The following is a 25,318-nucleotide window of genomic DNA, read 5'->3' as shown; positions in this document are numbered from 1 at the left end:
TCCAAGAATATTATTTGTAACTCATTTCAAAATGTAAGAATAAATACAAAGTTGTATGAAAGGTTTATATGTATGATTAAAACAATCAGAATTTAAGGATGTAATTTATAATATATTGAAATTAAAAGTATAGATGAGTCAATGGAAAATTGGAATGGTTTAGTTGCGAATACTTATAAACGAGGACTACATGTTTTGGTTTTGGCCGTTTGTTAAATTTATTAATATTCTAAATAACATTTTTTATTGAATTTGTGCCAAAATATACGTTTTAGACATTTGAACCATCCCAAGAAATACATACATTTTCGATAAAATAAATAAGAAATTAGTTGTCATTTGATGCGTAGAAATTACAAGACACGATGCTACTATTTATAATTATATAAAAATATAATTATCATTGTAACCATTCATTTCATCTGAAAGATATGCTAAAATCTGTCACACAATAAACATTCAGTTTACGTGAATCACGTGTTAACTGATATTACCATACCTTTTAAATTTTAGGCATTAATGGTCATACCAATTTTAATCTTACTTTAACCGAAAAAAACTCTCCAATAATATTATTTGTAACTCATTTCAAAATGTAAGAATAAATACAATGTGTTATGAAAGGTTTATAGATATGATTAAAACATTCTAAATCTAAGGGTGTAATTTAACTCATATCACCATACCTTTTAAATTTTAGGCATTAATGGTGACACCAATTTTAATCTTACTTTAACCGAAAAAAACTCTCCAATAATATTATTTGTAACTCGTTTCAAAATGTAAGAATAAATACAAAGTGTTATGGAAGGTTTATAGATATGATTAAAACATTCAGAATTTAGGGGTGTAATTTATGATATATTGAAAGTAAAAGGATGGATGAGTCAATGGGAAATTGGAATGGTTTAGTTGGCGAATACTTATAAACGAGGATTACATGTTTTGGTTTTGGCCGTTTGCTAAATTTATTAATATTCTATATTAATTTATTTTTTTTTGGAATTTGTCCAAAATATACGTTTTAGACTTTTGAACCATTCCAAAAAATACATTCATTTTCGATAAAATAAATATGAAATTAGTTGTCATTTGTTGCGTATAAATTACAAGACACGATGATACTATTTATAATTATATAAAAATATAATTATCATTGTCACCATTCATTTCATTTGAAAGTTATGTTAAAATATGTCACAAAATAAACGTTCAGTTTACGTGAATCACGTATTAACTAATGTCATTATACCTTTTAAATTTTAGGCATTAATGGTCATGCCAATTATCATCTTACTTTAACCTAAAAAAACTCTCAAAAAATATTATTTGAAACTCATTTCAAAATGTAAGAATAAATACAATGTGTTATGGAAGGTTTATAGGTATGAAACAATGTGTTATGGAAGGTTTATAGGTATGATTAAAACATTCCAAATTTAGGAGTGTAATTTATAATATATTGAAAGTAAAAGGATGGATGAGTTAATGGGAAATTGGAATGGTTTAATTCGCGAATACTTATTAACGAGGACTACATGTTTTGGTTTTGGCCGTTTGCTAAATTTATTAATTTTCTATATTACATTTTTTTTGGAATTTGTGCCAAAATATACGTTTTAGACTTTTGAACCATTCCAAGAAATACATATATTTTCGATAAACTAAATATGAATTTAGTTGTCATTTGTTGCGTATAAATTACAAGACACGATGATACTATTTATAATTATATAAAAATATAATTATCATTGTCCCCATTCATTTCATCTGAAAGATACATTAAAATGTATCACACAATAAACGTTTAGTTAATGTGAATCACGTGTTAGCTGATGTCATCATACCTTTTAAATTTTCGGCATTAATGGTCATGCCAATTATCATCTTACTTTAACCTAAAAAAACTCTGAAAGAATATTATTTGTAACTCATGTCAAAACGTAAGAATAAATACAAAGTGTTATGGAAGGTTTATAGGTATGATATAAACATTCCAAATTTAGGGGTTTGATTCATAATATATTTAAAATAAAAAGGATGGATGAGTCAATGGAAAATTGGAATGGTTTAGTTTCGAATACTTATAAACGAGGACTACATGTTTTGGTTTTGGCCGTTTGTTAAATTTATTGATATTCTAAATTACATTTTTTTTGGAATTTGTGCCAAAATATACGTTTTAGACATTTGAACCATCCCAAAAAATACATATATTTTCGATAAAATAAATAAAAAATTAGTTATCATTTGATGCCTAGAAATTACAAGACACGATGCTACTATTTATAATTATATAAAAATATAATGGTCACGCCAATTATCATCTTACTTTAACTTAAAAAACACTCAAAGAATATTATTTGCACTCATTTCAAAATATAAGAATAAATACAAAGTGTTATGAAAAGTTTTTAGGTATGATTAAAACATTCTAAATTTAAGGGTGTAATTTATAATATATTGAAATTAAAAGTATAGATGAGTCAATGGAAAATTGGAATGGTTTAGTTGGCGAATACTGATAAACGAGGACTACATGTTTTGGTTTTGGCCGTTTGTTAAATTTATTAATATTCTAAATTACATTTTTTTTGGAATTTGTGCCAAAATATACGTTTTAGACATTTGAACCATCCCAAGAAATAGATACATTTTCGATAAAATAAATAAGAAATTAGTTGTCATTTGATGTGTAGAAATTACAAGACACGATGCTACCATTTATAACTATATAAAAATATAATTATCATTGTCACCATTCATTTCATCTGAAAGATATGTTAAAATCTGTCACATAATAAACGTTTAGTTTATGTGAATCACGTGTTAACTGATGTCACCATACCTTTTAAATTTTAGGCATTAATGGTCATGCAAATTTTCATCTTACTTTAATCGAAAAAAAACTCTCTAAGAATATTATTTGTAACTCATTTCAAAATGTAAGAATAAATACAAAGTGTTATGTAAGGTTTATAGTTATGATTAAAACATTTCAAATTTAGGGGTGTTATTTATAATATATTGAAAGTAAAAGGATGGATGAGTCAATGGGAAATTGGAATGGTTTAGTTGGAGAATACTTATAAACGAGGACTATATGTTTTGGTTTTGGTCGTTTGCTTATTTTATTAATATTCTATATTACATTTTTTTTTGTAATTTGTGCCAAAATATACGTTTTAGACGTTTGAACCATTCCAAGAAATACATACATTTTCGATAAAATAAATATGAAATTAGTTGTCATTTGTTGCGTATAAATTACAAGACACGATGATACTATTTATAATTATATAAAAATATAATTATCATTGTCATCATTCATTTCATCGGAAAGATATGTTAAAATATGTCACACAATGAATGTTCAGTTTACGTGAATAACATGTTAACTGATATCACCATACCTTTTAAATTTTAGACATTAATGGTCATGCCAATTTTTATCTTACTTTAACCGAAAAAAACTCTCCAAGAATATTATTTGTAACTCATTTCAAAATGTAAGAATAAATATAAAATGTTATGGAAGGTTTATAGATATGATTAAAACATTCAGAATTTAGGGGTGTAATTTATGATATATTGAAAGTAAAAGGATGGATGAGTCAATGGAAAATTGAAATGGTTTAGTTGGCGAATACTTATAAACGAGGATTACATGTTTTGGTTTTGGCCTTTTGCTAAATTTATTAATTTTCTATATTATATTTTTTTTTGGTATTTGTGCCAAAATATACGTTTTAGACTTTTGAACCATTCCAAGAAATACATACATTTTCGATACAATAAATATGAAATTAGTTGTAATTAGATGCGTAGAAATTACAAGACACGATCATACTATTTATAATTATATAAAAATATAATTATCATTTTCACTATTCATTTGATCTAAAAGACATGTTAAAATATGTAACATAATAAACGTTCAGTTTACGTGAATCACGTGTTAATTGATGTCACCATACCTTTTAAATTTTAGGCATCAATGGTCACGTCAATTTTCATCTTACTTTAATCGAAAAAAACTTTCCAAGAATATTATTTGTAACTCATTTCAGAATGTAAGAATAAATACAAAGTGTTATAAAAGGTTTATAGGTATGATTAAAACATTCAAAATTTAGGAGTGTAATTTATAATATATTGAAAGTAAAAGTATGGATAAGTCAATGGGAAATTGGAATGGTTTAGTTGGCGAATACTTATAAACGAGGACTACATATTTTAGTTTTGGCCGTTTGCTAAATTTATAAATATTCTATATTACATTTTTTTTTTTGAATTTATGCCAAAATATACGTTTTAGACTTTTGAACTATTCGAAGAAATACATACATTTTCGATAAAATAAATACTAAATTAGTTGTTATTTGTTGCGTATAAATTACAAGACACGATGATACTATTTATAATTATATAAAAATATAATTATCATTGTCACCATTCATTTCATCTGAAAGATATGTTAATATCTGTCACAAAATAAACGCTCAGTTTATGTGAATCATGTATTAACTGATGTCATCATACCTTTTAAATTTTCAGTATTAATAGTCACGCCAATTATCATCTTACTTTAACCTAAAAAAACTCTCAAAGAATATTATTTGTAACTCATTTCAAAATGTAAGAGTAAATATAATGTGTTATGGAAAGTTTATAGGTATGATTAAAACATTCCAAATTTATGTGTATAATTTATAATATATTGAAAGTAAAAGGATGGATGAGTTAATGGGAAATTGGAATGGTTTAATTCGCGAATACTTATTAACGAGGATTACATGTTTTGGTTTTGGCCGTTTGCTAAATTTATTAATATTCTATATTACTTTTTCTTTGGAATTTGTGTCAAAATATACGTTTTATAGTTTTGAACAATTTCAAGAAATACATACATTTTCGATACTATAAATATGAAATTAGTTGTCATTTGATGCGTAGAAATTACAAAACACAATGATACTATTTATAACTATATAAAAATATAATTATCATTGTCACCATTCATTTCATCTGAAAGATATGTTAAAATCTGTCACACAATAAACGTTCAGTTTACGTGAATCACGTGTTAACTGATATCACCATACCTTTTAAATTTTAGGCATTAGTGGTCACACAAATTTTCATCTTACTTTAACCGAAAAAAACTCTCCAAGAATATTATTTGTAACTCATTTCAAAATGTAAGAATAAATACAAAGTGTTCTGAAAGGTTTATAGGCATGATTAAAACATTCAAAATTTAGGGTTGTAATTTATGATATATAGAAAGTAAAAGGATGGATGAATGAATGGGAAATTTGAATGGTGGGCCCACTCCCAGTATTTTTTGCCAAATCTTCCTTATTAGTTGCTACTTTGGAAAGTCACTCATTTTCCATGAAATTGATAATCAATCTTTCCAATGGGACCACATCACACACACTCTCTCTCTTAAATACCAAACAAATCATATTAAAATATCCTCTCTCTCTCACCTCATTTATTTTTATTTTATTATTTATATTAAGTCACAATGTCACTACAAATATTTAAATCCCATCACACAATGTTTTATATTATTTTCTAAATTTATTTATTTATTTTTACATACATTTTTTAAATTTCAAACCAGATTCCATAGCTACATAATTTGAGACAAGTAAAAGAAAATCTCAAATAAAATTTTAGACCTCATTGATTTGATTATTTCTCTGAATTCATCTATTATATGCTCTATTCCATCTAATGAAAAATTACGACGTAGTAATTATTTTTATACAAAAATTATTAAAAAAACCTTTTTTATATATAGGAAAAGACAGAGTATAAACATAGGATGCATCTAAATATTGCTCTTATAAAAATTGAAATTACATTCTATAATTATATACCTTTATAAAAACGTATTTATTTCCCAAAAATTGTTTATTTATAATTTATAGTTTTTAAGTAGACGTTTGAATTTTTAGCCAATATTCATAAACAAAAAACAAGTTTTTCTCTTTTGTTTTTTTTCTTTTTCAATATCTGGTTTTGGTTAATTTTGAAAACGTTTCTAAAATGTACGTAGGAAACGATATATGGAAATGATGATTATAAACTCTTTTTTTTTTTAAAAAAAACATGGCCCCGTTTTCTAACACTTTAATTTTAGTTTTCTTTTTTTCCCTCTTTTTTAGGAATTCTAGCTATTTTTCTCCTAAATTTATACCACTCTTAAATTTTTAGAAGAAATACTTGAATTCTAAGTCAAGTTCTAAAAACAAAAATTACTTTTTCTAATTTTCAAAATAAGATTTAGTTTTTTAAACCACTCTTAAAAATTAGATAACGAAACAAAAAAAATTGGAATGGGTGTTCATAAATTTATATTTTCAAAAATAAAAAATAAAAACAAAAAATTACATAACAAAGTCCAAATAATTACCGAATTGTCATAATTGTAACATCTTAAATTAAATTAGCATTGAGGCAACACCAAAGTAAAACATTTATAAGAAAAATTAAGATCAACAATCAATTTTATTTGTGACAAAGGAAGAGGGTCCGAACATAAATAAAATAAAGTATAAAATGGTAAAATTTTCAACCAAATAAAGTATTTTAGTATAACACTTTAAATTAAAATTGTGTTAGTATAACGTGTTTATTAACAAAATTGTGGTATACGGAATAACAATGGGAATATGAATTGGGATGAGAATGAATTATACCAAACTTTATTTATTGATAATAATAATAATAATAATAATATTATTATTATTTTGAGGCGGCATAATGAATTGATATTTCCACTTTACGGACATCCCCAGAATAACGTGTGATGGTGCACGTACCACCTCATTACTAGAGAAGAATAGATAGACGGGAAATTTTGGGGCCATGGATTTGGACTTCACAGTTCATATGAACTAATTGGCCCCACACTGAGATGCACTACTATATAATATAATTCAATCACCTTTTTCCCTCTTCTTTTTCTTTTAATAATAATATAAATGATTAAATTATTAAAATCTCCTCTCGAAATTGGTAGTCTCCTTCTTAGATTTTTCAAGTTCCACGAGGTCTTCCTTACTATGACTCTAGCAATAATCCGACTTGTGGGAACCGTTACTTGAAAGAATAGAGGAAATGGAGAAGAAGATTTTTTTTTCGAACTTTTCTTAAGAAAATTAAAAAAATTTATAAATGGACCAGAGTAATTGTAGAGGTTGTATATTGGGAGCCTTATTTATAGGTTACTCCTAATCCTATTGGGATAATCCTTAGGGGACGTTTGGGGCTTAGTTATTATAGTCTAGGTTATTATAGTTGGGTTGTGATAGATGTAAACTATTTTAGTTCGAGAATGGAATAGTAAACGGTAGCAAATAATAATAAAAAATGATGAATGTAAAATAGTAAAACTGTAGTAAATAGTAAATACTGTAGCAAATGAGGGTTTTAAAATAGTGTTGAATGTAGCTAATGGGATGTTTTGAAATAGTTTTTATTGTAGTAAGTTGTGGTTATTATATTTTGATGATAACCCTTACCCCAAACGCCCCCTTAGATTTTAAATTACATATTTAATAATATCCGATATTAATAAATATCTTCCCAAATAACATCTCATATTAAATTATTTGAAATATTTAAATCATATTAAATATGCATCTCTGGCAAGTTCTTTAATTTGAATTTCATTCAAATTAAATATTTAATTATTTGAATCCAATCACATAATTAATTAATTCTCCCTCTATTTAATTCAAGTACATAACCTATTTATATAAATATTGTCCAAATAAATAATTAATTCTCCATATTATAAAGTTACTAATTGAATCTTCCTCAAATAAACTTTATAATAAATTATATATCCATCGTACCCAATACAATTAATATTTTTCCTAAAAAATTTGAACACTTTAATTTTGTTGAATTGTTATGATATGAACCGTCCAATACATCAAATTATTAATTATATTTTATTTAATAATTTCGATGTAATCTTATTATTTTAAAATTTTATCATTTTTATGTTACATTAAGTAGGGTTATTTTTGTATATTTTAACTATGAACTATAACGTGAGGTTAAGGTTTTCTGTGGAAGCTATTAAAGCTTTGCCTTTAGGTTATTTTGGAGAGTGAAGTTTTTACGATGAATTGAGTTTTGGCTATGATGCTTCTTTCAAGTTTAGTCAAGAGAGCTTCTTGAATTTTGTAATTCATGCGTTGAGTTGCATGCCAATAACATTCAAGTGGGATTAATCATCATATCTTGTGAAGTGTTCGAATCTTGAGCTAAGAAACTCATATTTGTTTCAAGATATTTGATCTCAAGACAATCCACGTCTAACCCAATCCTTAGGGTTGATCGAGTTGATTTGGGAGTTTTAGTGATTGAGAATTAGGGGTTCTCGTCCCAAAAGAATTTCTAATTCCAATTTGCTAGATTTTTCATTTCATATTATTTTTAAAATTTTATCTCATATGCATACAATATAAAACTATCATTCACATTATATCAACCAATATTACATTTAAAATCTTATCTCAATTACCACAAAGTTTTTAGAAAAGAAGGCTTAAAGTATATATTATCGATTATTGATCAATATGTCAAAAGTTCAAATTATCCACCTCATGTATATTGTTGAAGAAAACTACTAATAAAGAGAGGAGAAATTAGGCACCACCTAATTTCATTTCATTTTGGATACACACTTTTCTCCCATTCATTTTTACTAATCGATTCATTGAAACTAAAAGAAAAAAATCACAATGTAATATGACTAGTTATAGCAAGAACTATTCTAAAATGAATATACTTGCAATGATTTACTTCTATTTAAAATTAAATTAAGGTCTTAGAGAAAGAGTATATTTGTACATAAACTACTATTTGTATACCATGGTCCATGATCGAATCTAATGATGTGATGGCTTATAACATTAGTTAAAGAAAGTAATTAATAAAAAGTCATTTGTGATTTCTCTAGCCTGATGTTATCTAAATTCATTGCTGTCTTTTAAATCAAGAGTAGAATAAATACCATAAGTTATGAATTCAAATACAAAATATTTATAATAGACGTGATCGAGATGTTTAATAAATTTTTTAATAAAATAAATCATAAACATGAACTTGTACTACCAAGCCAAAATATTTATTAGTCGACATTCTTTAAAAACTCAAATAATTGTCGACATTCTTTTACATATTTAAAAACTCTCTGTTGACTATTTCATATATATATTTTTTTAGTCTTTAAAAGTTGTATTTTTTTTTTAATTTTTACAATTTATGTAGGTTTGTTTTAATATTTCTCTAAAAGAAAAAAAAAAAATCTTGAATCTGTCAGGTTCTAAATATAAAAGTGAGTTTTTAAAATTATATATATATATATATTAGTTAAAAAAGTTTGCTTGAATTTTAAAAATGTTTGTAAAATATAAATAAAATCTCATAATTAGAAGTAGTATTTATAATCTTAGTGTTAAAAAAAAAAAACCTAAAACAAAATATTTATGAAAGGTTGCCTCTTAAATTTTTAATTTTATCCAACTTATTAGACACTTTATAAAATCTGTATAATCTACAAATTTATTGTATATGAAATTGAAAATGGTTAGGATCACATCAAATATAATATTCAATTTGTCTCAAACATTCACAGCATCTAAAATACATTCATAACATTTTTTAAAACAATGAAAACAAATTCAAAATAAATGCTTCATGGTCAATCAAATTTATTAAACCCCGAAATAAAAATAAGTTCCTTATTTATTTACCTTTTTTTAAGTACGAGAGATTTTTCATAAGTTAAAAAAAAACAAAAAAAAAACCCAGAAAATCTACTATATAAAAAATAGTTTAAATTACAAAAATGGTCAACTTACAAGGAAGCTTTTGGGTCCAAGCTTACATTGAATAGTGGATATTATATTAAACTCATATGAATTTTTTGCTAATTGAAATTTTCAATTATTAAAGCTTACTCTTAGTTACAATATAATTATTTGAAAAATCTTCGGTGTTTATAATGCTTATTATTTTATAATCATAATCTCTCCTTATTTATAAACAAAACTAAAATAGACTACAATCACGTTTACTAAATCTTAATGAAGATTGGTATAATCATAATGAAATTTCATTGATGGATCAATTATATTAAATTTGGATCGCAAACGTAATTGGATTAATTGTGGTCACGTTTACTTAAAATAACGAATTTTGTCAAAATTACTGTAATCATTACCTCTGAGGATCAAGCAATAACGGTAATAGTAAAGATGTTAAAATTGATCATTTTTTAACTGTAACAGTAATAATAATGGTAGCTGTAACGGTAATTATGACAGTAACAATAATGATAGGATGTAATTCTTAGGCATAATTGATTGAATACTCTCTAGTCTTATTCATCAATTAGATTGCGTTATTTTATTCCAAATTTGGATGTGTGGCCCATGTGCTAGTACAAACATAGAACACAAGTAAACAACAAAAAGAGTAATCAAATAAGGTATGTTTTTTCATTCCCAATCTATTACATTTTTAATAGGATAAATCTGACATACATTTTAAATATATTATTATAATCTCTAGATTATAATAACCACGGACTATAATAAACACGCTTAAAAAAAAAGAAGATTATAATTTAGAACTTAGCTCAACTGACATAGTATTTATATTATCGATCTCGAGATTTGAGATTCGATTTTCCTATCCCACACTTTAATTACAATATTAAAAAAAAAAAAAAAGCAACAACAACAACAAACCAAAATGTTGTAAAACAAAAGAGCTAAAACTAGAAGGGGAGGGGATTAAACATTCTACCATAGCATTCCCATGGAAATGTGCCACGTGGGACTGTTATAGTCGTATCTTGAACGACGTGTTAGTTTATCTTGCAATTTGCAAATTTATTAATTATTTTCTGTAAAGTAAAATTTATCTTTTTTTAAGAAAAAAATTATCTTTAAAAAAACTTGCTTCCAGCTGCTCAAAACAAAACAGAGGATAAGTGATCATTTCTTTTTACGGAAAAATCAATAGTGGCATTTCCGTAATTCCGAAATAGGTAGAAGGGCATTTAATAGCAAAACTCAAAACCTCAATAAACCTCATCCTCCCCACAGTATCAACTGGACCCCACCTATGTCTGTTGTATTAGCCAATTAAAACATTGCTTCCAATGGACACATTAATCAAATAAAATTTTTTCACAACAATTTCACTTCATTTTCTAATATAAATATATGTAACTTTTCAAATATAAATTTCTTCCTTTCAATATTATTTGTTTGTATCATTTTGGACTAAACAGCGAATGGACTCTTTACGTGTTTGTCAATGCAATTCGATTGACAAAGTTAAAACTATTAAAGAATACGATATTGCGTAAAATCAGTCTAATGGAAAAATTTCGATATATCAAAAAAATTTATATATAAAAATGTTCTATTCATATCGAGACGAATCAAAGAGTCTCGTTGTTATAATTTATAAGCCGCTCGATGCTGTTCCAATAAACAGACAACACATATATAATAACTCGAGTCTCATTTTATTATTTGGTCTCATGCCTATATTAGACTCATTAATAGGATTAGAAAATTTTCCATCTTAATCCTCATTATCTTCTCATTTTAATATAACTATAATGTCAAATTTTTTTCTCCTTTTTTGTTTTAGGATAATTAAGGCTAAATCTTATCTAAATTAGATTGATGTACTAAAGATTTTTGTTTTTTTCTTATTGAGAAAGTAAAAAAGGGAAGAGAAAAAAAAAGGAAAAACATAGTTAGATTTGTTAAATGTGTATTTTAGTGAATAAAGAATAGTTTGAAATGTATGATATGATATTAAATTAATATGTGCACCAAAAGCAAGGAAGGTGGAGAGAATCTAGAAATGCCCATTTCTTTTTGTTTACTTCAATATAAGAGAAATGAGTTTAAAATTAATTTAAAGTTAATAAAAAAAAGGAAAAAAAGAGAGTAAAAATTATGAAAATGGGAGAGAGAAAGAAAGAAGAGGAAGTGAAGAAAAAGCAGAGAATAAAAAGAGACCGGATGTTGACAAATTTCATGTCACTGTTCTTAGAAGGTCGTTCGTTTATGTGAAGATTTCTTATCTGGGATCTCTCTCTTTTCTTTTTTCCAAAAAAATTAAAATTAAAATTTAAGAACTTCTTTTCTTTCTTTCATTCCCCTTTTCTCTCTCCCTAGTCCCTGAAAATTCTCTTCCTTCCTTACATAAACAATTTTGAGAGAGAATTAGAGAGAGAGGAGAGAGAGAGAGTGGCCCAGCAGATCGAAAATCTCCTCTTTTTTCTCTACCTCGATGACGATCTAACCTCACCTCTCTCTCTTACTGCTGTTTCTTAAACACCCATCTTCTTATTTCATCTCTATATTTATAATTCTGTTTGGGATTTTCTTTTTGGGTTTTGTTTTTTGATGGTGAAACTCTCCTACTCTAAATTTTCCCCTTCTCAAGGGGTTGTTAATGGCTGAATCCGTGAAGGGTTCTTGAGTTTTTCGAATCGGAGGATGTGGGTTTAAGGTAATTTTCCCATCTATTCATTTTTTTTTTTCTTAATTTGATTTCTGGGTTCCTTTTGGATTCCGATGATTCTCCTCTTTTTTTGTTTTTTGATGGGTTTTTCTTAATTTGTCTTAATTTCGTATTCTACTCTCTTGCTTTTTCTAAGACTGTTTGTTGTTTGCTGCTATGGGTTCCGACCCTTTTAACCATTTGGGGTCTACTGCTTTTGCCTTATGCATTTTCTTTTCCAATCAGACTTTTTAGTTGTGAACAGTTTCTAAATTTTACATTTGTGGATTCGACTGCTTGTTTTCGGTTGGTGATTATTGTAGATTGTGTTTTGTACATTTGGAATTTGTTTGTTGTGATTTGGAGATGATATTGATGTTTGTTCTTTGGTATTTTAGTGAGTGGCTGAGGGGATAATTGATTTTTCCCTTTTTGATCGTAATTTTATTTTTGGTGTTTTGTTCGACTGTATTTTCTATTGAGCTTGGGGAGATTTGATTACACCTTGGGTTCAATTTTTTTGAGTGGTGTTTGTCTTTGTTCTCTGATTTGCTTTTGCATTTTTGAGGACTTTAAATGATCTATTCCTGCCTGCTCAAAATTGAAGCTAGGGAACTAATTTACTGGTTTTGATTAATTTGTGAGTTGAAAGGGTACTTTGATGATGCATTGTTCATTTTAATGCACTGTATTTGGACTTGCAATTGATAGCTTAATTTGGTTGTAGCAGTTGTCTTGATGCGAATGGCAACTGAGTAGGCTTGTGTGGAGATTGAGATGATTACGATAATGCTTTAGCTGCTTTGTGTACATTTTCTTAGCTACTGATCTGAACTGCCTTGGTTGAATTACTCCTAAGTTTTCTCTGAGTAATTCTGTTATCTGTCAGTAACTTCTTGTAGTTAAAGGCAGTTGCCATTAAGTCCCTATCAGTCCTTATCATATGAGCAGCCTTCTGTTAAGTTGCTTTTATGCCGGATATTGTTGGTTTACTGGAGTATGAAGAAGATTTGTGCATGTATCGTGACAACTCGGATAGAGCATACTATACTACTACCTCTTACTTGACACTGAATTTCTTGAGAGCACGTTTTCTCCTCGAGTTCCCAACTTATTTGCATAGGAAACTCCTTATTTACTCCCATTGTAGTGTTGCTTTAAAGTTGCAACTGTGCGTGGTTATGATACTGAAGAATGGAATGCCTTTAGGTGACTTAGATATACTAATTTGATAGCACATTGTATCATAGATCGGTAGCTCTATTTTCGCATTGGTTCATTGCAACTTTCTTGGACATTGGACGGCTTATTTAATCACTGTCCCCAAGAAAATTGCTTGGATATAACAGTAATGGCGTTAGTGTTTGATTCTGCACCTGATACTGTGCATTGTTAGTTAGGCAGTGGCAGTCAACAAACATGATTTCTGTAAGTAAGCTCATTGCAATTGAAATTTTCTTTATTGAATTAATATTTTCCCTCTTTTGATTTTCGCCCTTTGAGAACATTTCTGGTTCTTTACCACAGTCATAGTCGGCTATATATCTTTGGGATAAGTAGAAATGAAAGCAATTGTTGTAACATGATTGCTTTCTCTTCAATCTTAGAGTCTGCAATAGATACCTTTTATTGGAACCAATTAGTCTAACAAGAAACCTAATTTTGCCTTTTATATATGTTTCACTCAAAATTTTCAATTGAATTTGGAAATACCTACAAGTTGTTCCTCGTACCGAGAATAACCTTCCCTTCAGCAGATTATTCTCGCCTCCAGAGTCATCTAATCCCTAATCTGAAGCATGTTTTGGGTCTCAAGACATGACACCAAACCACACGTGAGCATTCTGGGGTTAGTATAAGCCACAGAAGAAATCTGTGGCACTTGGGTTAACATGGACTGTTCTGATCCGAAACTAGTATACATTATTCTTGCGGGCACATGTGCTGTCTTTAAAGTTGAGCCTAGAGGGTATAGTCTTGATATTGAAAACAGGAGGATGATGGGGATATATTTACAAGTAATATCCTCCGAGGTTACCAGGGAGGGGGATGCATTTGATTTGGAGGCATGAGCTGGAATAAAGGATTACCAACACATTGGAGATAGAAGAAGCAACAGTGTTAGGGAGAACAAAAAAATAAGAGCCGTCATCCTTTATATTAAAGGTACCCCCAGGACTTCAACATCTCACCATTTCCTTGAAAATGCCCAAAACTATCTCTCTTTGCTATTAGACTTGGATTGCAACTTTATTTTGTTTCTCAATTTTTCCCAACCATTTGGATACTCAAGGTGATGACCATGACTTTCATAGTTGAAGATTCATGTCCTTGTGTCTGGCTTGACTTTTGCCTTTAGCTTAGAGTTCATTCTTTTTTCTTTGTCACAATATAATGTTAAGAGACGTGCTGATATGAATATCCATTTATTATTTAATATGTTAATATGAGTAGTTCTGATTATTCAGATTTATTAATATCTAAAAATCTGGATTCTGTTCAATATGAAAGTATATGATTCAATGAATCTTCATTGACTCAGGAATGGGAACAAAGGTGCAGTATGAAAGTTATTTGCCAGGATATCACTCAATGAGGGATCTAAATGAAGATTCTCATGGTTGTAGCTGGCCTTTATATTACAGTGAAAAAGCATGTCAGAGCGGTCAATACTATAATGGAATTCTGCCAAGAGCTACCTCCGATGCATATCTAGGTTGTGATAGAGATGCAGTGAAGAGGACAATGCTTGAGCATGAAGCCATATTCAAGAACCAGGTAACGCTCATTCCAAGTCTTTGAAGCTCCATTGTTATGGTCACATTGTTTTTTGAGTTTCTTTTTACTTTTGTCATTAAGCAGGTTCGTGAGCTGCATCGGTTATATATAAAACAGAGAGAGTTAATGAATGATATTAAAAGATCAGAACACAGACACCCGGTACCTGTGGACATATCATTCTCATCTAGTCCTCTAGCATCTCAAAGTACTCCTGATGGTGCAAGGAAATGGCATCTCCCAAGCTTTCCTCTTGCAATTTCTTCCAGTGGACCATCCGTACCTGGCATTGAAGATGTAAAATCATCTTTAAGTTCTTTGAAAGAAAACAATAGAAGCGATGGCCTCTTACCATCCCAAAATGGAACTAGTTCAAAAGACTGTGAGGTACTAGAATCTAGACCCTCAAAGTCTAGGAGGAAAACATTTGATCTTCAACTTCCAGCAGATGAGTACATTGATAGCGAAGAGGGGGAGGTATTTCATGATGAAAAAGTGCCTTCCACGTTGGGTTGTCACTCAAATGGCAACAAGAAATTTGAGACTCAGAGTTGTGTGACAGCAAATTTGAATGTGAATCCTGGAGAAAAAAGTGGTGGCCAAAGTGCTGCTTTGAGATCTGACTCGTGTTTATGGAACAGATATGGTTTGGCTGACTTAAACGAGCCTGTTCAGGTCGAAGAGGCAAATGGGTCCAATTTTTTTGATCTTCCTAGTGCTCGTGACTCTAGCAATGGGGAGACTCAAGGCCCCATTGTGTCGTCTACAAAGCAAGAAATTTTTCTGAGCTCCAGTAGTGAAGGTGGACATGCAACAAATAGGAATTCGTATATTGAGAACGGAAATAAAAGAGAGGCATTTCCTAACATCTTTGAAGCAGGTATTATTTCTTCTTTATATTGTGTGAACATTAGTAAAATTTCATGCAAGGGTTTTTGGCTTTTGCTGTTCCCCCAAATTTCTTTAGTCAGTTTACCTGATCTGCAGATGCATCTCTTATCTCTTAACCTTCACAAAAAACATATTTAATGCTTTGAATATATGAACAGAAAAAGAATACATGAATCTGAGAAATTGAAGTCTCTATACCCGTGGCCCGTGGTGGTTACCTATATTAACTGGAATCTTCACTTGGAATGTTTTTCTTATGAACATAGAAGAAGTTTGTTTTAGAAAAGTTCTCACTTGTTTTTGAACCCTTAAACTACTTTATTTCAGGACGTAGCAAGGAAAGTGAGAAATCTTTTGCTCATGGTCAGATGGAAAAATTCCATTTATCTTCTAATCCTTTGCAAGTTCCACTTAACAAGTTCCATGAACTTCCAGTTTTTTGTCTCAATGATAAAAGCAAGGTTCAACGAGAGTTGGACAGGCCAGCTAATGATTTGCAATTATCCAAGAGAAGTTATGAAATGTCCAATACTGGGGATCCTGGTTTTCTTTTAGCTTCTCAGACATCTCGCACATATCAAATTGCTCCTTCTTTCGACGTGGGTAAGTCTTGGGCTCACTCCGGTTCATCTTGGGAAAAGTCAAATGGCAACAGCTCCCAAAAGACGACTTCAGGTCATACACAGCCGTGTTTCAAATCTTCTGCTGCTGTTCAGAAGAGTTTTCCTTCATCAGCTCAGAACAATGGAATTTTTGGAGATAGATGGCATTTGAGTAGTGACTCTAGATCAAACCCTGGGTCTGGTTGTGAAACTCCTTACCAGAATGGATTATATTTCGGGTCTGCATCTGGTTCCAATGGGGGAGTTCTCTCTTCTACCATAAGGCAAGACCATGGGGCAAACTATTACAAGGGATCTGGTTGTGTGGGCACGAATTCTCCAAAAGACATTAACTTGAATGTAGTGCTCTCAAAAAGTTTATCAAATGAGGCAGCTCAACAACCAAACTACGGGACCAGAGAGGCAGAACAAAACAATGAGGACCATCATAATGTATTACCTTGGTCAAGGGCTGTACCTGCTGCTAGTAAGAATGAAATGAACAATTCAAGAAGATTTCCCATGACTGCAGAGCTTAATTTTGCACTCTCTCCGAAGAAACAATGTTCTGATAGAAATGAAACTGAAAACGGCAGTAAAGTTATATGTTATCCAAACATCGAGTCTAATTCACATTGTAGTAACATTGAACCCAGAATGTTGGAACACGGTGAATGCCAGAGTAACCGAAAACTTCTTGGGTTTCCCATTTTTGAAGGGTCACGCATTTCTAAGAATGAGTCGTTTTCTATTACATCCCCATCAGCACCTCTTCCTAATCCATCTGAGAATGAAGTGGAAGATAACCGGAAAACTAGAGTACTTGATATCAATTTGCCTTGTGATCCTTCAGTTTTTGAGTCAGACAACGCTACTGACGGAGCTCTGGCTGTAGAGAATGGAAAGGACACAAAGATCTCTACTGTGAGAGTTGATATTGATTTGAACTCATGTGTAAGCGATGAAGAACCATCTATGAGACCTCTACCCCTGGCTTCTTCAAGTGGCAAGGAAAAGGTCGTGGTAGATATAGATTTAGAAGTCCCAGCAATGCCCGAGGCTGAAGACGACATAATTGCAGAAGAAGAATCCTTGGAAAAACAGCTTGAACAGCAACCACAATCTCCTCAGCACAAGGCTGTTGATATTCAGGATGATCTTATGGCTTTAGCAGCAGAGGCAATACTTGCCATCTCTTCTTGTGGCCATTCCTGTCATTTGGATGATAGTGTTAGCAATGCATTGGAAGATTCTTCGAGCGATCCCCTAAATTGGTTTGCCGAGATAGTTTCCACACATGGAGATGATGTACAGACCAAGTTTGACACTGTATTGAGATCCATAGAAGGCAAGGATATTGAGGAATCCTCTTTGAGAGGGATTGATTACTTCGAATACATGACTTTGAGGCTGGCGGAGGTCGGTGAAGAAGAATACATGCCTAAGCCCCTGGTTCCAGAAAATATGGAAATTGAAGATACTGGAACCAATTTGTTACAAAATCGGCCCCGAAAGGGCCAGACGAGGAGAGGTAGGCAGCGAAGGGACTTCCAGAAGGACATCCTTCCTGGCCTTTCTTCTCTATCAAGGCATGAGGTTACAGAAGATCTTCAGACATTTGGTGGGCTAATGCGAGCGACGGGCCACTCTTGGCATTCTGGAGTTACGAGGAGGAACTCTACTAGAAACGGTTGTGGTAGGGGAAGACGACGATCAGTGATCAGTCCGCCGCCCCCTGTGCAATCAGCATGTAATCAGCTGATACAGCAACTAAGTAACATTGAAATGGGTCTGGAAGATGGAAGCCTGACTGGTTGGGGCAAAACAACTAGACGGCCCCGTCGGCAGAGATGTCCGGCCGGTAACCCTCCGGCTGTTCCTTTAACTTAATCAACGGTAGGAGGCTTTGATTTATTAATTGAGCATATGATGTTATAGAGGAAAGCTGGGAAGGTTATTTGTATGGCTCTAGGTTGAGATTTAAGATCCATGGAGCAGAGTCCCCTCCTTGTTCTTTGTACATTTGATAGCTGAAGATTTGGGTTCTCATCTGTCTTTGGGTGTCTGCCAATTCTGTATTATTCATAAATAATGTTGCATGATTTGTTCCTTGGATATACCACCAGAGTTCCTAAACCTAAATCTGTGAGGCTGATTGACACTTTGCTTTGGGTTTTGAGATGGATTCTGTTATGATCTTCATCTGTTTTATTCTTTTCTGCTTCTTCGGACCAACGGTTGCTGGATTTGCAACGAGAGCGAAGCTGATGAAAGGTTTGAAAATTTTCATGGTTTTAAATATTTCATCCAACGATTCATACATGTGATAAAGAAGACAGTTGTAGCTTCTAAAATTACTGTTGTGAGATAAATCTACATCTCAACTCAAATTCTAATATTTGATAAACAATAGTTCTACATCTACTAATCCAATCATTAATATGGTTCCTGTACACGAGTTTGTTTATGACGGTTTGCCGTAGTACGAGTAGTTTCATTTCATTCATGATTTGATGATACTTAAATGTAGTCTATCATTTAGCCCAAGCGTAAAACCCGAGTTTGAAGAATTGTGGGAATGGGAGAGTGAGGGACACGCGCGGGGGAAGCGCGTGGGAGGAGTTTGAACATGCGTAGGCATGTCGGTGTCGAAGTTGATTTGGTTGGTACAGGCAGTTTCCTTATTAATAAGAGTGGGCCCCAAAACCAAATAGAGATTTTCAAAGTTGTCATCCAATCATATCCTTTTCTTTTCCTTATTCTCATGCATCTCTCACTCGCTCGCTGTCCATTCCCTATCTCTATCTGTCCTTTGCTTCTCACGCTTCCGTCACGTGTCTCTCATTTTCCATTTATTCTTTAATTATTTATTTTAAGCTCAATTACACAAAATACTACCCAACTTTGTAATTTGGTTTTAATATATATATATATATATATATATATATATATGCTTAAAATACGATTTTGATCTCTAGTTTGTTTGATTTTAATCTCCTCATTTATTTTCAATAAATCTTAAATTTACTTCTCAATACTAGTTTATTGTTATTATTTTAATTTTGTTTTGTTATCTATTAATATTTTTATTATAAAATTTGGAAATATATTCACATATTATATTTCTTTATAAGAAAATTATTATTATTATTTCATAAATTTTGATAAAAATTAATTTAGTTGGATTAAATTTAAGATTTATTGAAAGTACGTGAAGAATTAAAAGCATAGATTAAAGTTAAAAACTTCAAAAAAACAATGATCAAAATGGTAGTTTAAAGTTTGAAAGTATGAAAGTATCTTTATTGTAATTTTTTTTATAAAAAAAATGACCTGAATTTTTAAAAATTACGGTAATACCCTTAAACTTAAAAAAAAAAAAAAAAAGTTAAAAAAATTCTTTTACCATCGGTATATGTCCTACAACTTCCACATTTTCACCTCATTTTTATTAGGTTTTAAATTATCACATTTTGGTCATCTATTTAAAGGCTAAATTATTTAAAATATCCTCAAATATTTACTTTGTTTAAAAAAATACTTACAAGTTTCAAAATTAAAAAAATCCTCTTAGTGTTTGATTAAAATGTTAATATTTTATTTTTTTTAAAAAAAATCTAAACTTTAAAAAACTTCATTAATACATAAAAACTATTAATATCTCAGGTAAAAATATCTTTTAAACTTTTAGAAGTTGCATTAACATCCTTTACATACGAACGTTACAAAATTAATATTCATACTTGTTTTTGGGGATTGCATATGTTGTTACATATTTTTTTAAAAAAAGGTTTTTCTAAGGGGTAAAAAGAAAAAAAATAAAGAAATTGATTCGTCCTCGATCTATAGGTTGTTTATAGTTTAGGGTGAAACAACGTTGGTTGGGCTTGGTGTGGGTCTACATTAACCAAATCAAGTCTAATCGAGCTGTTGCATAATGGGTCTTGTAACAGCCCTGTGTTCATTTATGGTTCATTATTTTCCAAGAAATTATGGTTCATTCACGCCACATTTGGGTAAAGTACATCAATTGGCTATTTGCTTCATTAATAAATCTAGACATATGAACGATTGTGTTAGCGAGTAATCTTATAGATGTTCGTCTTTATTGTAGATCTCTTGTGGGACCACTTCGCCTATTTTGATATTGCTTTCCAAGCTGACCTACATGAAATATTCTCGCATTGGTGTGGTATCGAGCCAACAACATTTTAATACGTAAGTTAATATAGGTAGTGTATAGTTCAACTAAGCATTCAAAAGTAAGGTTAGGGTTTTCATTTGAAAATTACTTGCGCTTCCTCTTTAGGATCATCGAATGAGGCTATTTGTAGTTCACTTTAACGTCTTTGGTTACGTGTAAGCCTGTGGTGTTATGATGTTTGTGGAATCGAGGTTACCTTTTATCTGATACCTATCTGGTGTTATGTGCATCACCATTAGTGTTAAAGGAGATTGTGGCTCTCGAGGTTGTAGCGTGCCATCATTGAGCTCGACTCAGTTATTACTTGAACTTGGTTGATCGACTTAGAACTCGAGGCTTTGACTTAACCTTTTTGAGACACATGATTTTACACCTTACAATTTGCCTTGGACTTGGGCCTTGCTTGGAGCAACTCTCAGCATTTGGATGTTCACATAAAATTCAACATATATATCAATCAAATTTGATTCAATCATTAACAAGGTTTGTTTCTTCCAAGTTACATAGCCAAGTATTCAACTATGTTAATAAACCAAGACTTTTATTTTACCTAAAGTAGGTTTTTTTTTTTTTTTTTTTTTGAGAAAATATCAAATTATACTCTTTAGCTTTAAGGGTTGTATCAATTTGAGCTCTAAACTAATAAATTTATTAAGTTAAACCCTAAAATTTTTTAAGACCCCATTTGTTTTACAGATTTTTCCATGAGATTTAGACATTGTTTGTTTCACAGGCTTTTAGATTTTAAAACACAGGATATTATTATCAAGAGAACCTTTTTACTACTCTGTAGAATGGTGAGATTATGTCTAGGAGATTAACAATAAAATATAAACTAATTAATTAATAAATTAATATAAATTATTCATTACTAATTACTATTAATTTTGATTAATTATCAAATACAAATATATTATTTAGACTTAATAAGTTTCAGCTAATACCTTCACAATTAATATTTTATGATATCTTAACTATTTAATATAAGATTATTATGATTAATTATCAATATTATAATTAATTTATACTAGTTTATTTTTTAGTAATTAATTTAAGTAATTCAATTATGTTTAATATAAAAGTAATTATTTTATTTTCGTTTTAATTCATTACATAATTAATTAATATAACAATAAATTAAATAATGTTAACTTTAATTAATGACGGCATCAATTGGTCTCTTATATTTAATTAAGTAATTATTTAATTTTGATTTCTATATAGAAAATTGGTAACTTTAACACATCTATTTAACTTTCAGATATTAATTATTCTGGGTATCCATACATATTTAAACACAGTCATTAATTATTCTAGATATCTAATACCTAGACATTCAAATTCCTCATATTTAATATATATACCCATAAAATAATATCAGCGATTCAAACGGCTCACAAGTGTGTTAATTCACATCCTTAATTATTTTTCATTTGGAAAAACCTCGTGTGAAATTTATAGATGTATAAATTAAACACCTAAACTTTCATAAATGAATTAATTTAGATCCTTTGTCATAATTGTCTTTGAGAATCATCAATACATTTACTTTATTTGTCAATTTTGTAAACCAACATTTAAAGAAGCCTACACACGTACGTGTTTGAGAATCAATACATGGATGATTTTCAAAAGTAGTCATAATAAAAGGTTTAAATTGATAAGCTTATAAAAACTTACGAGTTTAATTAAGTCAAATCATAAATTTCACACTATATTGGTTGAACAAAATGTAAATAGAAATAATTATTAGTTCAAAATTTTAATTAATACAATGTCAAAATTTAGAATTATAAATTGATATTTTCCATATTTTAATACATTAAAACTAAATTTTAAAACTAATTCGAGCATCACTCACCTAGCTTACCTATCAACCTCTCTACATATATTTTGAAAACTTGTTTTAGTTCTGAATTTTTTCGCCATTATTTGTGTAACATTTATTGTGTTTCATTATCTCTATTACATTAATTTCGCTCTTCATTTCATAGACTTCACTTACTTTGTGGATTTTTTTAATACAATAATCGAGAGATTGAACATATAAATACCACCTAGCAATAGTAATGAACTAAAATAACCGTAGTAATACAAATTTTACCACTGCGGTAATTTCTTTTTGAGGCAAGTTGAGAAATGAAGAGTAGGGTTTCAAGTCCCCTTCCTCCACCTCCCAATCAGCCCTTCAATTGCTCTGTCGCAGCTTCCTCCAACTTCCACTGCTTTAATGGCTTCATCTCTAAACTTTGCAGCTTGTTTCCTCAAAGCTTCACTCTCCATCATCTCTTTAATCCTTCCTGCAAGTTCCTCGCCCTTCACCAGACATGTCTGGCCCCATCCCCATTCTTCAACCCACATTCCAACCCCTTTCTTTGCTATCAATTCTGCATTGACCATCTGATCTCCGATCTGAGGCCAACCCAAAATTGGCACTCCCTTCAACCCCGCTTCCATCACAGAATTCCATCCACAATGGCTAATAAACCCACCCACTGCTCTGTGCCCTAAGATTTCCTGTTGATTCACCCATTCCTTCAATACCATTCCCTTTTCCTTCAGTTTCTTCATTAGTTCTTCCCCCACTATTTCCTCTAACCCCTCTTTGTCTTCCTTGTCCACTACTTTATCTTTCACTGCCCACAAGAATCTGTACCCACTAGAAACTAACCCACTTCCGATTTCTTTGATTTGGTCTCTTGATGCGGCGGTCCGGCTGCCGAAGCATGCGAAAACAACCGATCTCGGGGGTAAATTGTCCAGCCATTTTATGGGAGATTTGGCATCTGGGTTTTCGAAATCACATGGTAACAATGGTCCTATTGGTATTACTGGGGGTAATCCATTTAGTACCATCCCACTGTTGAGTGCTGTGAGAGTATCTCCTTCTATTGTGTCCATTGCATTGATCAAAATCCCATTTAGTTCTCTGATTCTCTGACCATCTTGTGAGAAAATTTTCTCGAAGATCGAATTATTGACAAGCAGAGGAGGAGGGAGGGATTTTTTGGGAATGGAACCAATGGCTGGGATGCGAATGAAGTCGGATGATGGATCAGACATTTTAGCAACCGGGTAATAGGCAAAGAGAGAGAGCATTTTAGCAGAGGAAGGGAAGAGCGCGTAATTGGGTATGTTAAGGGTTGCTGTAAGTTGAAGACTAGAGGAAATCAAGGCGACATCACAGACAAGAGCGGATAACGGCGGAGAGAGAGAGGAAAGGGGAGAATTGAGGATATGGACAGAGCGACGAATGGCTTCAAATTGAAGAAAAAATGGGTCATCGGAATTAGCGATTGAAGGGTCAAGAGGTAAGATATGGAACTTGAGTTCAGTGATTTGGGGAAAAGCAGAGAGAAAGCGGGAAATGAGGTGAGATTCAGCGGAAGATACAGAAGGATGAGAAGTGATGAGAGTAAGCTTACAGTTATGGCGGAGGAGAGTGTTGGTCAGTCTCAGGAAGGGAACAAGATGGCCCATGCCGGCACTTGGGAAGAGAGCAACATGGGTTTGGTGGCCGGAGGGTTGATCGGAACTTGACATTTCCGGCGAAGATTGAGGTTGAAGAATAGTAGAAGAAAAGAAGAGAGGTTAAATAGTAAGGAGTGTAAATGTTGAATGCGATTGGTTGATGGTCGACATTAAAACTTGGAAGGTGTTATCGTGGGTGAAGAGAACCGCTACTTCTAACTACCACCGCACAGTCAATTTATCATTAATAGTTCAACAACTACTTCAATTCAATTGAATTATTTGGACTCAATGGTTATCAATGAGAGATCGGAGAGCTATGAATGAAGCTATCAACGATAGATATGTAGATAAAAAATTAAGATATATGTATATTTTAATATAGAAATAATAAATGCAATCCACTTAAAATCATAAAATGTCAAGTTAATGACAATAATACAAACACTGAAATATAATACAAAAGGTACCGTCAGAGATGTTGGAATACAATAGTCAATAAAATACAATAAAAATATTGATGGCACATTGATATTAAAAAAACTTATATTAAAGGTTGGTGGCTAACTTAACAAACCAACATCTTGATGCTTGGTGTAAGCCGTACAAAGACTTCTTGAGGTGACACACCATACCCGAAATATTGCCAATAAAACCAAGTGATAATTTCATATACTCTTCCTTATCGAGATCACCATGAAGAAAAGCACTGTGAACATCCATCTGATGCAATTTCCAACTCTTTGCAACTGCAACTGCTAGAAAAGTTCGTACACTGATAATTTTTGCCATTGGAGCAAAAGTCTCG

The 25,318-nt window shown here is 30.9% G+C and overlaps 2 protein-coding genes across 3 annotated transcripts; one reads left to right on the top strand and one right to left on the bottom strand.

Annotated features, from left to right (window-relative positions):
* The first annotated feature begins 12,168 nt into the window (after nt 1-12,168).
* On the top strand, nt 12,169-19,255 carry LOC120080916. Of its 2 annotated transcripts, XM_039035595.1 has the most exons (5): nt 12,169-12,573; nt 14,322-14,730; nt 15,107-15,342; nt 15,427-16,222; nt 16,561-19,255. In XM_039035595.1, the coding sequence occupies exons 3-5, from the start codon at nt 15,109-15,111 to the stop codon at nt 18,723-18,725; spliced, it is 3,195 nt and encodes a 1,064-aa protein (XP_038891523.1). In that variant the 5' UTR covers nt 12,169-12,573; nt 14,322-14,730; nt 15,107-15,108; the 3' UTR covers nt 18,726-19,255. The 2 variants fall into 2 exon arrangements, with proteins under 2 accessions (XP_038891523.1, XP_038891522.1); XM_039035594.1 differs by lacking the exon at nt 14,322-14,730 and having other exon boundaries at nt 12,170-12,573.
* A 3,688-nt stretch (nt 19,256-22,943) lies between these two features.
* LOC120080748 (UDP-glycosyltransferase 13-like) lies at nt 22,944-24,736 on the bottom strand. Its single transcript, XM_039035371.1, has one exon. The coding sequence runs from the start codon at nt 24,580-24,582 to the stop codon at nt 23,194-23,196; it is 1,389 nt and encodes a 462-aa protein (XP_038891299.1). The 5' UTR covers nt 24,583-24,736; the 3' UTR covers nt 22,944-23,193.
* Between the last annotated feature and the right edge of the window lie 582 nt (nt 24,737-25,318).

This window comes from Benincasa hispida, chromosome 7 (assembly GCF_009727055.1).
Source record: "Benincasa hispida cultivar B227 chromosome 7, ASM972705v1, whole genome shotgun sequence".
Lineage (NCBI taxonomy): Eukaryota > Viridiplantae > Streptophyta > Magnoliopsida > Cucurbitales > Cucurbitaceae > Benincasa > Benincasa hispida.
Note: the sequence above shows the minus strand (reverse complement) of the source record. Positions and strands in the feature narration are given on the sequence as shown.

Coding starts and splice junctions, on each gene's coding strand:
- LOC120080748 (XM_039035371.1), bottom strand. CDS start 24,582: ATGTCAAGTTCCGATCAACCCTCCGGCCACCAAACCCATGTTGCTCTC.
- LOC120080916 (XM_039035595.1), top strand. CDS start 15,109: ATGGGAACAAAGGTGCAGTATGAAAGTTATTTGCCAGGATATCACTCA. Junction 15,343..15,426: donor AAGCCATATTCAAGAACCAG/GTAACGCTCATT, acceptor GTCATTAAGCAG/GTTCGTGAGCTGCATCGGTT. Junction 16,223..16,560: donor TCCTAACATCTTTGAAGCAG/GTATTATTTCTT, acceptor ACTTTATTTCAG/GACGTAGCAAGGAAAGTGAG.